Source organism: Montipora capricornis, chromosome 13 (genome assembly GCF_036669925.1).
Source record: "Montipora capricornis isolate CH-2021 chromosome 13, ASM3666992v2, whole genome shotgun sequence".
NCBI lineage: Eukaryota > Metazoa > Cnidaria > Anthozoa > Scleractinia > Acroporidae > Montipora > Montipora capricornis.
The window spans coordinates 1,388,897-1,403,501 of record NC_090895.1 but is presented as its reverse complement, the minus strand read 5'-3'; the positions used below and the strand labels follow the sequence as shown (position 1 = coordinate 1,403,501).

General features: G+C 37.1%; 1 protein-coding gene and 2 long non-coding RNA genes across 3 annotated transcripts; all 3 read right to left on the bottom strand.

The window, feature by feature from the left end:
* Positions 1–5,224: 5,224 nt before the first annotated feature.
* LOC138028978 (uncharacterized) lies at positions 5,225–6,936 on the bottom strand. Its single transcript, XR_011127784.1, has 4 exons — positions 6,848–6,936; positions 6,285–6,377; positions 5,499–5,574; positions 5,225–5,303 (listed from the first exon to the last, which is right to left on the bottom strand). It is a non-coding gene; the product is annotated as an uncharacterized lncRNA (long non-coding RNA).
* Positions 6,937–7,647: 711 nt separating this feature from the next.
* Positions 7,648–8,595, bottom strand: LOC138029368 (uncharacterized). Its single transcript, XR_011127874.1, has 4 exons — positions 8,527–8,595; positions 8,263–8,319; positions 7,871–7,956; positions 7,648–7,734 (listed from the first exon to the last, which is right to left on the bottom strand). It is a non-coding gene; the product is annotated as an uncharacterized lncRNA (long non-coding RNA).
* LOC138030330 (mucin-21-like) lies at positions 8,593–14,350 on the bottom strand. The gene is made up of 9 exons (XM_068878256.1): positions 14,267–14,350; positions 13,474–13,539; positions 13,097–13,174; positions 12,671–12,760; positions 11,906–12,211; positions 10,691–10,724; positions 10,281–10,331; positions 8,867–9,997; positions 8,593–8,612 (listed from the first exon to the last, which is right to left on the bottom strand). The coding sequence occupies exons 1-9, from the start codon at positions 14,348–14,350 to the stop codon at positions 8,593–8,595; spliced, it is 1,860 nt and encodes a 619-aa protein (XP_068734357.1).
* Positions 14,351–14,605: the final 255 nt, after the last annotated feature.

Here is a 14,605-nt window from a genome sequence, read left to right as displayed (position 1 = left end):
GAGCATGGGTTATCCCCACATCAGTTGTGGATTTCTGGCATTTTGCAACATCATTCACCCAATTACTCTGGTGTTGGAGGGGTCATCAATGACAGTATTCCTGCTGATCTGGTCATGTATGGAGATGACCCAAATGCACCCTTACCACAAGGGGATGATAATGATTTATCCGGAGTAGAGGTGGCTCCAATCTCATTACATGTTCCAGATCATGTACTTGTGGTGTTGCATGAAACATTCCATCCAAGGGAAGAAGATGGAAACCAAGGAATGAATGTTTACATTCAAGTCAGGCAATTTTTAATTCTTTATTTTGGTTCTACAGTGTAAACAGTTCAAATCATAACACATTGACACAGACATTGGATTGTGAAGATTATGCACATAGAATTATTTGTCCTTACTGAGTGCAATGTCGAGTGTAATAACTTACTGGTACATGTAAATGGAAGTCTGGTTGATGCTGGCTCCTGAAAGTTACCTTTTTGTGTAACAGATTTCAGTAGAGCAATTGGCAGCATACTTGTCTGTTCTGTGTTGAGTCAAAGGGCATACGGGTAAAGCTGACTCCTGAATTTCACCTGAGATTGAATTCAGTTGAGAATTGCAGCTGTCTTGATGCTCAACATTGACTCATGTTATGGAATTTATTGTTGTCTTAAAATGTACTGTTAAAGTTGTCTCTGGTAAAGTACCTACCAGTGTTTTTTAATCAAGAACAGCAGCTTACATACTGTATCTGTTGGTTCTCAGTCTATAACTAATCCTGGCTACAATGAGTCGAGTTGGTCACTCGATGAAACCCCCTAGTAGTCTCAGTGTTGTTGTTCGGATTGCTCACACCTCATGTGAAATCAGTTTGAAAGACTCTACCTTGCAAGTTGACAAGTCATGTTTAGAAATCAATGTTAAATGTTAATTTATGGAGCAGAATAAATTGCCAACCTAAGACTACTAGGTAATACCCTCTGTTCCAAGAGGGGGGGACCAGGGAATCACCCAGAAGCTGATGGGTTCAAAATCCATAATGGAGACCAGCTCAGGCTCTAAAGGTGGCAACTTGTTTCTAGCCCTACTCACTTCTTGTCCTTTGATGGATCATGACTTGCGATATTTGAAAGTTGTAAATCTTTATAGTGGCATGAAACATAATGCTCACTCATGGGTGGACAAGCTGTGTATTTGTTTGTTTTTGTTGTTTTTTTGTCACTTAATAAGTGATCATACATGTAGCAACATTTTGAAACACCCAAAAATAAACGGCGGTCACCAAGCTCGTTTTTGAATTGTTTTTGTTTATGGCTAAAATAAGCAGCGTATTTAACTTAAAAAGGTCGATGCGTTGCTACAGTATGGTAACCTATTATGTCATAAAGTACGTCACCAGTGACTGGGCATTTCTTTGAAAGCATTACAAAAGGTAATCACTACGAAAACCACCGAACTGTGCATTGGATTGCAATTTACGTCTCTGCCCCCACAAAATCGTCGCGCTGCATTGTGTCGTCAGCGGTGTAGCAAAACAAAATATGGGCCCACAATACATGTGTTGGAAGAAACCGCTGAAAATGGCGAATGATATCAAAGGGTATATACTTCGTGCCAGTATGCCATATAGTCGCCTTGCATATAGTTGTCCATATCGCCAAGTACGCAGTTGATCAGTAGTAATACGTACTTGGCGATATGGACGACTATATGCTAGGCAACTAAATGGCATACTGGCACGAAGTATATACCTTTCAAAGAAATGGAGTTGTGCTCGTAACGTAGCGCAGATGAGACAGACAAATCTCACGATAAATAGAGGCTCGGGCTGAACTTTAGAATAATTTTTTTTTGTAGCATTTCATTTTTTGCCTTGCTTGGGTGAGTTTCTTTCGTCAATTCTGTGCAAATTTATACTAAAACTTAACAAACGAAGCTGTTCAATTCACAGACTGCCGTCCATGACCATATATAGAACACCTGTTTGAAATTAGGTCATCATAACCAGTCTCGCATTTGGAACACGTTTTCAAAATGGTGGAAATTGCTGTCGGGCCTGATGAACTATTGGATGGTTCTTAAAAGGCAGCTACTGCATATAATGCTGGCCTCGGTTTGTCAAAAGGTGGAGAACTCTATCCACCGGATAAACACTAGCGACAGCAAGGGCGTTAGCCAGTGGATCCTAATGTATCCAGTAAATAGTGCTATCCACCCTTCGAACAACTGAAGCCTGAGCAATGAGATCAGCTCAGTGCTCACACACTGGCTGGACTTAAGGACGGTGCCTACTATTGTTATTGCGCATACGTTTTGCGCATCTCGAGACACTTGGATTTCCTATCGGTGATGCTTACTAACCAAGAAAAAAACACTTTCTCTTATTAAGAACCTGTGTTTACTTGGTTGTGTCTGCTGGTCGATCAATCTCCAGATTTGTACTGAAATCTCCAGATTTTTTGACATCAGTCTCCAGATTTTCGGTGTTTTGAGGTTGAGAGGTCTGGTAGCGCGATTGCGCTATCTTCAGATTGAAAAAAAACTCAAGGCGAGAAACAAAATAATTTGTCATTACTTCATTTATTTTAGTCAAAAGAGCAGGAAAGTGGCAACTGCTAACCCTTTTCTCATGAAAAGTCGCAAAGGGAAAAAATTCAGTCGCAAATGCACCTGCGAGACATTATGGGAAAATGAGGAGTCTTCGGGGAAAGTTTTGCTGTGTTTCCCAAAGAGAGAGAATTTTTGAAAACATGTTCCATTGTTGCGGTCGTTATAGTGCACCATAATCCAGTGGGAAAGGAAGTTCATGAAAATGTTTAATAAAAGTCTGCGGGGCAGAAACTCGGTTATTCGGGCCCATTCCACAGATCGTTGGTTTTTGTAGTAATAACTTAGAAAAATTGGTCATCATGTGGAAGTGATGGAACCTGATGTCAGCCACCGTTAAACAGCTGGTTTACTAGGGTCATGTGTGTTGTGTACTCAGCATTTACCCCAGTTCAGGTGGTCGTATTATTTGGCTGTGGTGTTTTAGGCATTTTGATTCTTAGGGTTATGACCCATCACAATTTATGTTAGTATGGAAGGAGTCTGTACCCAAAGGAACTGCACTTGGTTACAGAAATCTTTATTAACGTAATAAATTGACGTTATAAAACATTCCAAGTACTTATTTGCATTACGCTTGCCACTGGAGCGCAGCAGGTCTTGAGAATCGCATCCCATGAATAATGATGATGTAGGTACCTCACATTTGTAACAATAACAGTTTATTTTTTATTCTGGCACGAAATATTGTTGTTGAAAACTACATTTCTTCTTAATTTTGCCTTTTATTCAAATGGTTTCCCGGTCCCCCCCTCATTTGCAAGAGGGTATTATCCTGCTACAAGTCTTAAGCAAGATGTCTTTGGGACATGTTAGTCACCTTGGATATCTCTTCCTACACAACTCTTCTTAGCAGTTCCTTTCAGAACAGAAGAGCATTTTAAGACTTTCAGGGGGTCATCAACTCGACTCATTGTTGCCGGGATGACTGTGCTTTAGTATTGTCATTTTAAACACTATTATTAGAGGGTAATACTGCGTTCCTCAACTGCAAGCACTTTCAGAACTGTGCATTCAGGAGTCAGCATTTCCCTCGAAATTTTCCTTTGAGAATGAAGTTGACTGTATCATACTTTGAAATACACTCTTCAATATCTGAATGCTGCATTCCTCAACTGTGTGCACTATTGAGTGCATTTCAGGAGTCAGCAATTCCCATGACTTGTGTCAATGATCAGTATGTTCTGAGTATTCTAACATAGAAAATCATCCACATCCACTTCAATTTTTTTTTAAGTTTCTTCTGATCCGTTTTCATCATTTTCATTTAAGGATACTATCACTACAACATTTGATTCCAGACCTACGTCCTGTATACGCGTGCTGCTTTCATGAAGCCGCCTGGAAACATTGCGGTCAAGTGGACAGTGTAGAACAATAGATGTTGAGACATATTGTCCAGGAAGCAAATTTCTCACTTGTTGGTATAGATCCTAGATTTAACTGAAAAACAAATTATTATGAAAGGATTTCAAAACTATTTTGCACTCTTGGTTAGAATTGGTTGTTGTGACTTCATACAAGCTGATACTCATAGTGTTACAAGCCCATTCACAGTAAATGTAACTCAAAAAGCTGGTAAACAAGCTTGCAGATTTTCCAGCAAGTAAATCATTGTGAATATGATGAGACATTAATTATCAGGGCCCACTTTTGAGGATGGGACGACCATAAAGTAATGAGGACAGGGGACACGGCATTGCAGTTCAGGGAACATACTGTACATGTAATCGAGTCATTTGGAGAAAAATGAGAATGCATGCATCACAGCCCACAGTTTGTTAACCCACCTTTAAAGTGTTTTGCAATGGAACATCCAGTATATGCCTTTTGCCATCAGGAAGAACAACAGCAATTTGCAGCTCTCCTTCTGATCTAAGCCTCTTCGCTGGTGGTTCATTTGCATTTTCTTGTCGCTGCCCTTCATTGCTGTCTTGCTGTGGCTGTTCATCACTACACTCCTGTTGTGGTGGTTCTCTGGTTATTAGCTCTGAACGGATCTAGCAAAGAAATTCAACTAAAATATATGACTGATGACCTTTTAAAAATCAGACACATTTAAGTACTTAGAGTTACTGTGTCATTAATACAATAATTTATGGGATACATGCCCTTTTTTTAAACATAATTAGTGTACATCAATTGTTGTTCCATTGTCATGAATGAAGCAGAAACATTTATTTGCTGGATAGCAATTACTGACTCATCATGCTTTTTGAGTAATGCATCATGTAATTAAATGTACCTCTTCCAGCACTTCACATTGGCAGGCTTTGGTATTCTTTTTTCTTGGCTCCTGTTGCACATAGGAAAGATCATAACACAGACTGAATTAGGATTTTTAGTCAAATGACTTGATATAATAATAATATCAATAATAATAATAATATCTTTATTTCGACTGAAAAGACCGTCAAATCAAAAGATTTACTTGTATAAACCTGTGATTAGTAAAATAGTACCATAACAATGTAAACAGATAAAAATGTTTAGATATTAAGATATGTACAAAAAAATAATATATACAGGATCACGTCACAAAACAAGATAATTATTAAGACTGACAGACAGACAGACTATAGTTGACTTGGCTCTCATACCAAAAGCTAAAATCAATGTCTCAAACCTTCTCTTTGTCAGCTTTGAGAGATTCTTCAAATGCCAGATCTTGTTCCTTCTTCAAATCCCTTTCTGCTTTTAAGGCCAGCCTGAGATAACAGTGTATGAAATGTTTAATGAAACTTAACTGTATTTGTTTCTTTCCTATAGCTTCTGTGATATTGACGGGGAGGGCAAAGTGAATTAATTTACGTTAAGATTAATTTTGTACATATGAACAAAGCCTTATAAATTATGTTTTAATTAGATTGGACATTACAACAGGTGTGTTATAATCCGCATACCATTTCCTCTTCTGTTCTTGAAATTCTTTCAAAGCTTCTTCCAGAAGTCTTTGGAATTCGGAAACACTTGGTAACTCTTAAAGAAACATTGTTTTGAGATATTAGGTTTGTGATGAGGGGGAAAGATGTTAACAATTATTAATTATCAATAATCAAACAAAACTATTCTCAAATCCCATAAGCATGAATAAATAATAAATATTGTTTGACTATGAATGATGATTTTTAGAATTTAAATATTTACTTTTTAAATTATTTAAAAGTCTTACTTCAATGAAAAGGTAGTATCAATTAACAAAGTTTGTGCTAACTCATTCAGGACTGCATTACTAATTGACCCAGAAGCAATCGTCTGTTCCATCAAGTCACATGACTGAATTTTCATGTTTCCCCTCTAGAGCATAGTGGCAAGTTACGTATAATACAAATATTACATTTTGTACAATCATGTTGACCCCTATTAATGTGTAGATAGAATGCGAGGGTTGAGCATACAATACAATAATACAATACAATACATACTTAATTGACCACTCCCCATAGGGGCTTTTCAGAGCCAATCTGAAACAATCAACGAAACAACAGAACACAACAACAACAACTGTTAAGAATCCCAACTGGCCGGAGGCAAAGCAGTTGGCTATTTACAAGTGCAGCTGGGAAGTTGAACCAGGGAAGACCAGGATCAAATTCAGCGAGTGGTCAGAGTGGGTCTTGAACCACTATCAGCATGTAATTATATTCTTGTCAAATTGGATCACGTTTGAGATACATTGTGATCAATACCTGTGATCTTTCGCAAAACTTTTTGGCAACCATCGACATTGCAAACTACAGCCACCATTCCTGAACTGCTGTGATGTTTTATGGCTTCTAGTCCTGAAAACAACACAAGTTATGCTTTGTAATTAGAAAAAGTACCGACAGATCAAGCCTGTGAAGCTAAATTATACCACAGTGTGAGGTGTATATACATATATATACATATATATACATATATTTGTGTACTAAGCGTCAACATTTCATTGAGATCAAGTAATATTACAAAAATTATTATGTAAATTTAAATTGTCTAAAGTTGTTATACTTTTTAATTATTTGTAATTTATATCAATCTGTGGATAATGTTTTCATCCCATGTATATGTGTCAAGGAATAATGATTGTCATTTACTTTTCATTCCACCCATTCAGGGTTCCATAATTTTAATTAATTAAATAGACATGGTGTAAGTACAAATATACTATTTGTTTAAGCTTTCCCTAACCAGTGGAGGTTTAACCTTTTTTTGCGCTAACCCAGTTTATGCATAAGTACTGTCAAACTGTTTACTCTATAATTTACTTTACCTTGTTTTCCCGAAGCTCCATCTGATGATTGCACCCAAAACAAAAATTGCTCATTCACCACATTTGCAATATCTCTGTGTTCAAAAATGGGCCTGACAAATGTAAATTGTATCAACATTGTTACCGGTTGTTGTTAATGATTTATGTTCATTTTTGGGAGAATTGTAAAACATCAAATATCAGTGTGACTGCAGTATGAAGTGAAAGGCGATATGTTTAATCTTTGGAAACATAGTGATGCCATATCATAATTCTATTGATTTTTGTTATTTTAGACAATTCATCTCACTTACATGCACTGTGGTTGTTAGCATGATTGTGATTTATTCATAATTGAATTTTATAATATATATATATATATATATATATTTGTTTTGTATAAAATGTAAGGCGCCTAGAACTGTTAGTGGTACAGACGCTATACAAATAAAGATTGATAGTAGCATTATTACTATGCTTATCAACATTCTTATTATTTTATTAGAAATATTTAACAATTATTCGCCAAAGGTGAAGTGACTATCGGTGAATTCGTCTCGTCGAGGTGAATATTCACCGATATAATCACTGAGCCTTATTGTTTTAGTATAAATACACAGTTGATTATTTCAAAAAAGAGAAAAAAAACATTTCAACGTGAAATCATCTTCACTTACAGTGGCAAAACAACTACTGGCAGCCATTTTGTCCAACGAGGTGATTATCGGCTGATAATCCGAGATAGCGAGCCAATGAGAGCGCTCGATTTTGTATAATCACCTGTGTATTTATACTAAAAAATAATAAGAAGAATGTTCTCACCTCCACAAAAGCCACTGTCTATCACTACAGACGCACATTAGTGCTGGTCTCCTTGACTGTCCACATATACGTACCATTTCCATGAGCTGAAACATTCGCAACAATTACAGTAAACAATAAGTATTGTCTTGCCAACCTCAATCACTACAGGTTTCCCAGTCATCCAAAACTTAATTTAACATACCAAGTAGACACAATCTGTCTCACAACTTGTTTACTTACCACATGGAAGGTACATGGATGATTGAATGGCAGCCTTGTAGATTGTGTCATTGAAATGGATGTTTGTAGCGCACTTGCCATCTGGCCTAAAAAAAAAAACAACAATTAATTTTTTTATATTAATTTTTTACTGTCCTCTTCATTACGAAAATGAATGTATAGAAATTACTGCATACCTGATAGGGTAGTTCTGAAAACTTCTACAACTTATTCAATACCATAAGTATAATAATTACAAGTCATTGGTGCTCATAAACAATTGCTTATATGGGAATGAAGTCCTAAGAAACCAATTCCAGCTTGCAAACTTTCGCTTCATGTGAGAAATTTGATAATTAAGGGTAGATATGTATTGCAGCTGTTGGCCAGTATATCATTATAATAACTCATACCCTGATTTGGAGGCAACAGATCAAGCAGCACACTTGCCTCTGGTAACTCTATGGTGCCTATATGGAGCAATGTAATCGATAGTATAAGTATCATTGCAGCTGGGATCATGAGAAAATCATAACAAAATTTTAAACAGAAATGTTCATACTATTATGGTTAATCATATTGGTATAATTTGTTGAAAATGGGACAAGCAGTCATTACCATTTGGCAGTTTTATAATGCATTTTGAAATTCTCGTAAAATACATATTCATGCATTACCTGTAATGCTTGCACTTAAATGCTCAATTGATGGCCTGGACTCAGCTATTGTAGTTATAGTGGTTGTTACTGTGTCCCTGCCATTACTAAGAAGAATGAAACAAAAAATCCAAGTAAATGTTTACAATGAAATGAACCTTTTATCTCATATTTTCTGGACCAGTAGTAATGGCAAAACATTATAAATGCCACAAAAATTAGAACTGCCCATCCTGTTTCTATATGCATATCTATATTAAAGCTGTTTTCTTTAGATATTTAATCTAACCTCTTAAAATTCTAGTCTGATACTACATGTGAAAAACTAACTTAAAATAATTTATGTTGATTAAAATAATACCTGTTCCAGTAGTAGGTGTGCATGTTGTGGTGGGTGGAGTAGCATTATCCATCATAGATACTTCAGTTTCAAGCCCAGCTCCATCGTCAGCATCACTGTCATCAACTTCGATTGGAAGAGTTGCACGCCATCTGCGACCACGGCTCTGTTCAACTTCACCTGAAGACCTTATAATCACTTCATTGCTTTGGAGAGCATCTCCACCATCCACATGATTAGAACCACCTCCCATACCACTAGCTATTGCAACACTACTGACCTTAACTGATGGACTCAAAAGATTGGTGGTGTTAGTCCCACTGGCCACAGTGCTATTTACAGTGGTGTGTATTGAGACTGAATTTGTGGCATTGGAGGTTAGCGCTATAGGGAGACTAATTGGTACACTGCCAGATCGAACAGCAGGCGAACCATTCGTTATGGAGATGCTTGATGAGGTCAAACCAGTCACTGCAGCTATCACCATAACAGGTGCTGCATTGCTGCTCCTTGCACTAGCAACAGTAATGGTGCTAATTGATGAGGTACTTGATGAAGTGGAACTAGTCACTGAAGCTGTCACCATAACAGTTGTTGCATTGCTGCTTGTTGCACTAGCATCAGTAATGGTGCTAGTTGATGAGGTGGAACTAGTAGCTATAGCTGCATCCATAATATGTGCTATATTACTCCTCCCTGCACTGGCATTACTAATAGTGGTAATTGATGTGGTTCTTGTGGAGGTTGGCCTACCTTGAAGCGTCCTTCCCCTAGAGAGTCTGTAGAGTCTACTTCCAGATAAAGGACTACTGCTATTATTAGTTCTTATGGTGTGTGTTCCATTTGAACTGCCAGATGGTCCCCTTCCACCTGGATGGCTAACTAGCCTAGCCCTCGTCCCAGTTACTGGACCATTGGTAGATGTACTGGTTGATGTTGAAATTGTTCCAGTACTAGTAGTCATGGACCTTGTCACCGATGGTCTGCCAAATCCACTTGAACTGTATGGTCTTGGGGGTATGAAACTGAATCGATCACCAGAGGTGGTGTTTCTTTCAGCATTGCTTGACGATGCAATGTTGAATTGTGCATCACTTCCTGAGACTCTACCTATTGGTTCTGGCTCCAAAGCACGAAATCTACCGGTAGTTGCTGAGTTAGAAAGAATGTTAGGATCATATTAGTGAGACTTGATTTAATACTAAAGGTCAATTTGAAAACAAATCATTGAAGGATTTATGCAGTTGACTTCTACAAAATTCCAATAAGTATAATAATATACAATTTTTAATACCTAGCTTGCCAAAATTACTGTATCACCAAGTGACTAGGTATCATTAACTTGTATATCGCACTATACACAAAGTTGTATGATTTTTTGATATCGCATTACATCAACAAAAACCCCACATGAAAAAACCATAAGTGTACTTACCTCCAGAAAGATAAGTTTGTCGAAACACAAAACCTGGACGGGACCGTCTTCCTATGATGTAAAAAGGTAGACACAAATGAAAATGGTATTTGCCAAAAAATAAGTGCAAAAAACGACCAGCCCTTGTGGATTGATTTTTTGTCCAAGTAATATACTCTATTGGATAATTGTAACTTTACTGGTGCAACTTTTGTGGTGAACATGATTTGTATATACATCATGTTTTTCATAGCTAGTCAGTGACTTAGAAATGGTCATGTATCTCATACATACATATGTTGCTCAACAATTATAGGTGTTGTCCAGACATTGAGTTTACATTTCGTTTTTAACATTTAAGACTTGAAAAATATAGATCAGAGTCAATATAGAAGGCTGCTAAATTGCAGGAAGGATTTTTTTGGCATTACCTGTAGATGAACCTTGCTGCATGGGACTCTGGCTCTGAAATAAATAATTAACCCATTGACCCCGATGTGTGAGACGTAATATATTTTATTCTGTCTACTTGTAGACGATTTCAATCATCAATGGTGTCCTTACTTGGGTGTTTTGAGGTGTAAATGCATTAATAGCATTATAATTATTAGTATGATATTATTATTAAATTATTGGGTAACTTCATTGGGCATCTGTGCCAACTGGCAATTACATTACCTGCATGATGACAAAGAGAACTCATGGTTTCACTACATTTTCTTCACAATGGTGCTCAGCATGCCGAACAGTGGTGAGCAGCTCGGCAAAAATCATGTGAAAAGGAATGCCAAAACACTATTACTAAACAAAGTAGCACCTTACGAAATACATCATTATGTTACCTGACTGGGGAATGCTTCAACCAAGCAAAGATAAAGCGAGCCTTGTCCCGCTACAAATGTACCTTGTGAAGTTCCCTAGCAGTAAATCAACAATCTGGAGCATTTGCAGGCATCAAAGTATTTCTTGAAGTTTTGTCAGTGACTAAAACTTCAAAACAGTCATCTCCATTCCTAAAGTTAGAAATAAACATTTTAGTGTGTGAAAGAAAAAGACTGCAACTTGTTCTGTAGTTTTACCATGATTTGGTTCAAGTTCAACATTATACAGTAATGACATTAGTAAAATTAGTGGCCCACAAACTTTATTTCTTTTCATCGTTTGCTTTTTTAGATAACTAATCTATGCAAAGTCTGAATTTGGCATCATTTCTCTGACCTGAATTGTCAGTCTATCGACCGTAACTCATGTCATCTTCTCAATTTTTTTCATTACATGATCGTTTTTGCTAGAAGCAGTTGTGGAAGGATATGTGAATATGGGAATAATTACAAATGAGAAATTATAACAAAATAAATTCAGCTAGACGAAGGGTCAGTTCAATTTTATTCATGCATGAGATCATACTGCTCAACAACACAATGATATAATCCTCAACTAATCTTGATGTTCTTGTATCAATAGATTGATTTCTAAACAATAACACGCACTTGATATATTTAACAATTACAATGACTTTACATGATTATTTACAATGTAGTAGAATTTTATAATAAATTAAAACAAAACATACGGTCCACTCCTATGAAATAAATATAAATTAACTACCTGCTCTGCATTCCTCTAAGGAGGGGAAAGGCACTGACCAACGCTTCATTTGCTGCTGATTCCTGTGCTCCCCGCGCCAAAGATAACTGGACAATTCTTCCATTGTCTCCAAGTTCTTTTCTGGTGCTCCGACGAGGTATTTTGTCAACACCAGGGTCAAGCAGAACCACATTGAAATTATATGCATTGTGCACCTGACTTGCCCTGCTACTGCCTGACAGTGAAAGACTGCTACTGTCAAATGATGACATTACCTGTCCTCTGCCTGCCCCTTGTAACCCTGGAGAAACACCTGCAAAACTATGTCGTACCAACCGAGCTAAATTCCTAGACACTGACAGAACCTTCAATTTCAAATACAATAATATTTGACAAGTATAGATTAGTGCAGTCAATTCAATTCCCCTGTGTAAGGGTAATGAAAAAATATGTGTGTTATTTTAAAACAAGAAACAATAATGTATTCCCCAAAACAAGAATAACAAATACTTTACTCCATAACAACATATAATGCATGTGCTGTCAATTTAACCAGACAGCAAAGTTGAATTTTGGGAGCCAAATAAATTGAGACACTGTGAATACGTGTAGTGTGGTTCGAATTTTCAACTTCATATCACATTCATTAAGCTTATTATAATGAAAATAGGAACAAAAAAAAAAAAAGGAATTACTTTGGGCATGTCTGGTACCGAGTCTGGTTAACTCTCGTTACGTGTCAAGAGGATACTCAAAGAACTGCCCACTCCAATCAAAAATTCTTATCATTATGATTTAGATTTAAGAGACACCACATTAGTCACCTCGTCACCAGAAGAACCACCTGAAGGCATCGCTCTGGGTCCTTGCTCTTTAGCTGGGTCCTGGTTGCCATTAGCACCACTGTTTACAGTCTTTTAAACAAATTGCCAACCATTAAATGACATTTTATTTACATTGACTGGCAAAATTCAAATTTTTTCTTTTTCATTATGAATGTAGCACTTGTGAGATAACAACTTCTTACCATATGAATTAGTTTTCCTTGACAACTCTGAATGAAAAGCATTTCGATTTTTTATGTCGTTTTTTCATTTCTTTCCCTTTTCTTCCTCTGTCTTTTCTAGTTTGAATGAAGCCTATTATTAAGTCATAACTAGAGAAAATCAAAGATAATAGCTAGAGTGGACCAAGCGTGCAAAATAATTTGTAATTTGCTGCATAAAAGTGTAAAATATAAATTGACTCACTGTGTTCCCTGGACTGTCCGGCTGATCGAGGTAACTCCTCAACTGAGAAAATACATCGTCACCCGGGATATGAAAATCCTAAAAAAAAACAACAATAAATAGGACGAAAGACATCCATACCGTCCCTTTACATTAAACAATCGACAACCGGAATCAGCCAATTTTACGAAATAGAGTGATTTAATTTTCCTTCAAAACATTTTTTTCCTCTATCCTGCACAGTTCGATCAAGGTTATTCCTGAGATGATTATTATAAGCTAGAGAACATGAACGATTATACTTAGAGGTAGATAGGGTTATTCAGTAGTGCCCCAAGCTTAAGATGTATTTCCTAAATTGCCCATGCATTTAAGTGTATATCGTAAATTTGACCTACAGTGTTTCCTGGACTGACAGGCTGATACCGGTAACTAAATACATCGTCATCCGGGATATGAAGATCCTAAAAAAACGGGACGATAAATACATACCGTAACTTTGATTATGTTTATAAATAATCCATCAACAACCACAACACAATCAATCAATCCACTGTTAATTGCACGTAACGTAGTTACGACCGCGTCATAAGGAACCGTTCGAGCTGAGTCAATAGACGACCCTGACAGGGAACAACAATTTGCTTGTGGATCAGTGCTATTCGGAATAGGTGTTTTGAATGAAACACTGTTTATCAACGCTGAGCGAAACACTTGAAATCGGTCGATGAGAACATTATATTCGTGACCTTGTAACAATCAACATCCATATTTACATCGTGTACTTAGCCAATATCGAAACTACTATAATACACATTCTTTATCCCTCCAAAATCTTGCAAGAACATTTTCCCGGTTTATTTTCGGACCATTGTAAGTCACGTGAGAAACTTAAACCAATGCTTATGCAAAATTCTGGATGGACAAACAAAGCGTTTTATGTCATTTTCAATATTGCCTAATTGTCACGCGCTGTCCCAATCCCTTTTAGCGTTACACGTATTTGCCCCGCGCGGAAATGGGAACAATAAAATCGTCAGTCTCTAGTTTCTAGTTCTTGCGCGTCTACTTACTCAGTTTTGTGGACACTCTGGGAATGCGGGAATAATTTATCCTCTCTTGCGGTTTACTCAGCTATGTTGAAAGTTTGTGAATATAGAACGAAGGAAACTTTATAATCAACTCACTAACCTGATCGCGGGGTCCCGCGTAAATTTCTTCCTCAACTCCGTCGGACAGTTGTTCCCAACTGTTTGCATCAGAGTTGTCATCCATACTCTATAAAATATGTAGACATACATACGCATTCTCTGCCCCAAAGAACTGGATTAGTGTGTGCTATCATGTAGTATGATTCGCATTTATTCAGATGATAGTTCATTGAGTTGGGGCTGTCTGCTAGGCGAATGCACATTAAGGGTGCGGTCGATTGACCCTATTCCAGACTAAGAATGCGTGGAGCGATGCTTTAAACCACAGTACAACGTGTGGCGTTTTGTAGCAACGCGGATAATAAAGCTATGTTTAATA

Excerpts from the sequence above, each read along its gene's own strand:
- LOC138030330 (XM_068878256.1), bottom strand. The coding sequence starts at position 14,350 with ATGGATGACAACTCTGATGCAAACAGTTGGGAACAACTGTCCGACGGA. Across the intron at positions 13,175-13,473 it reads CTGTCAGTCCAGGAAACACT|GATTTTCATATCCCGGGTGA; the intron begins GTAGGTCAAATT and ends GTTTTTTTTTAG. Across the intron at positions 10,332-10,690 it reads GCAGCAAGGTTCATCTACAG|GAAGACGGTCCCGTCCAGGT; the intron begins GTAATGCCAAAA and ends TTTACATCATAG.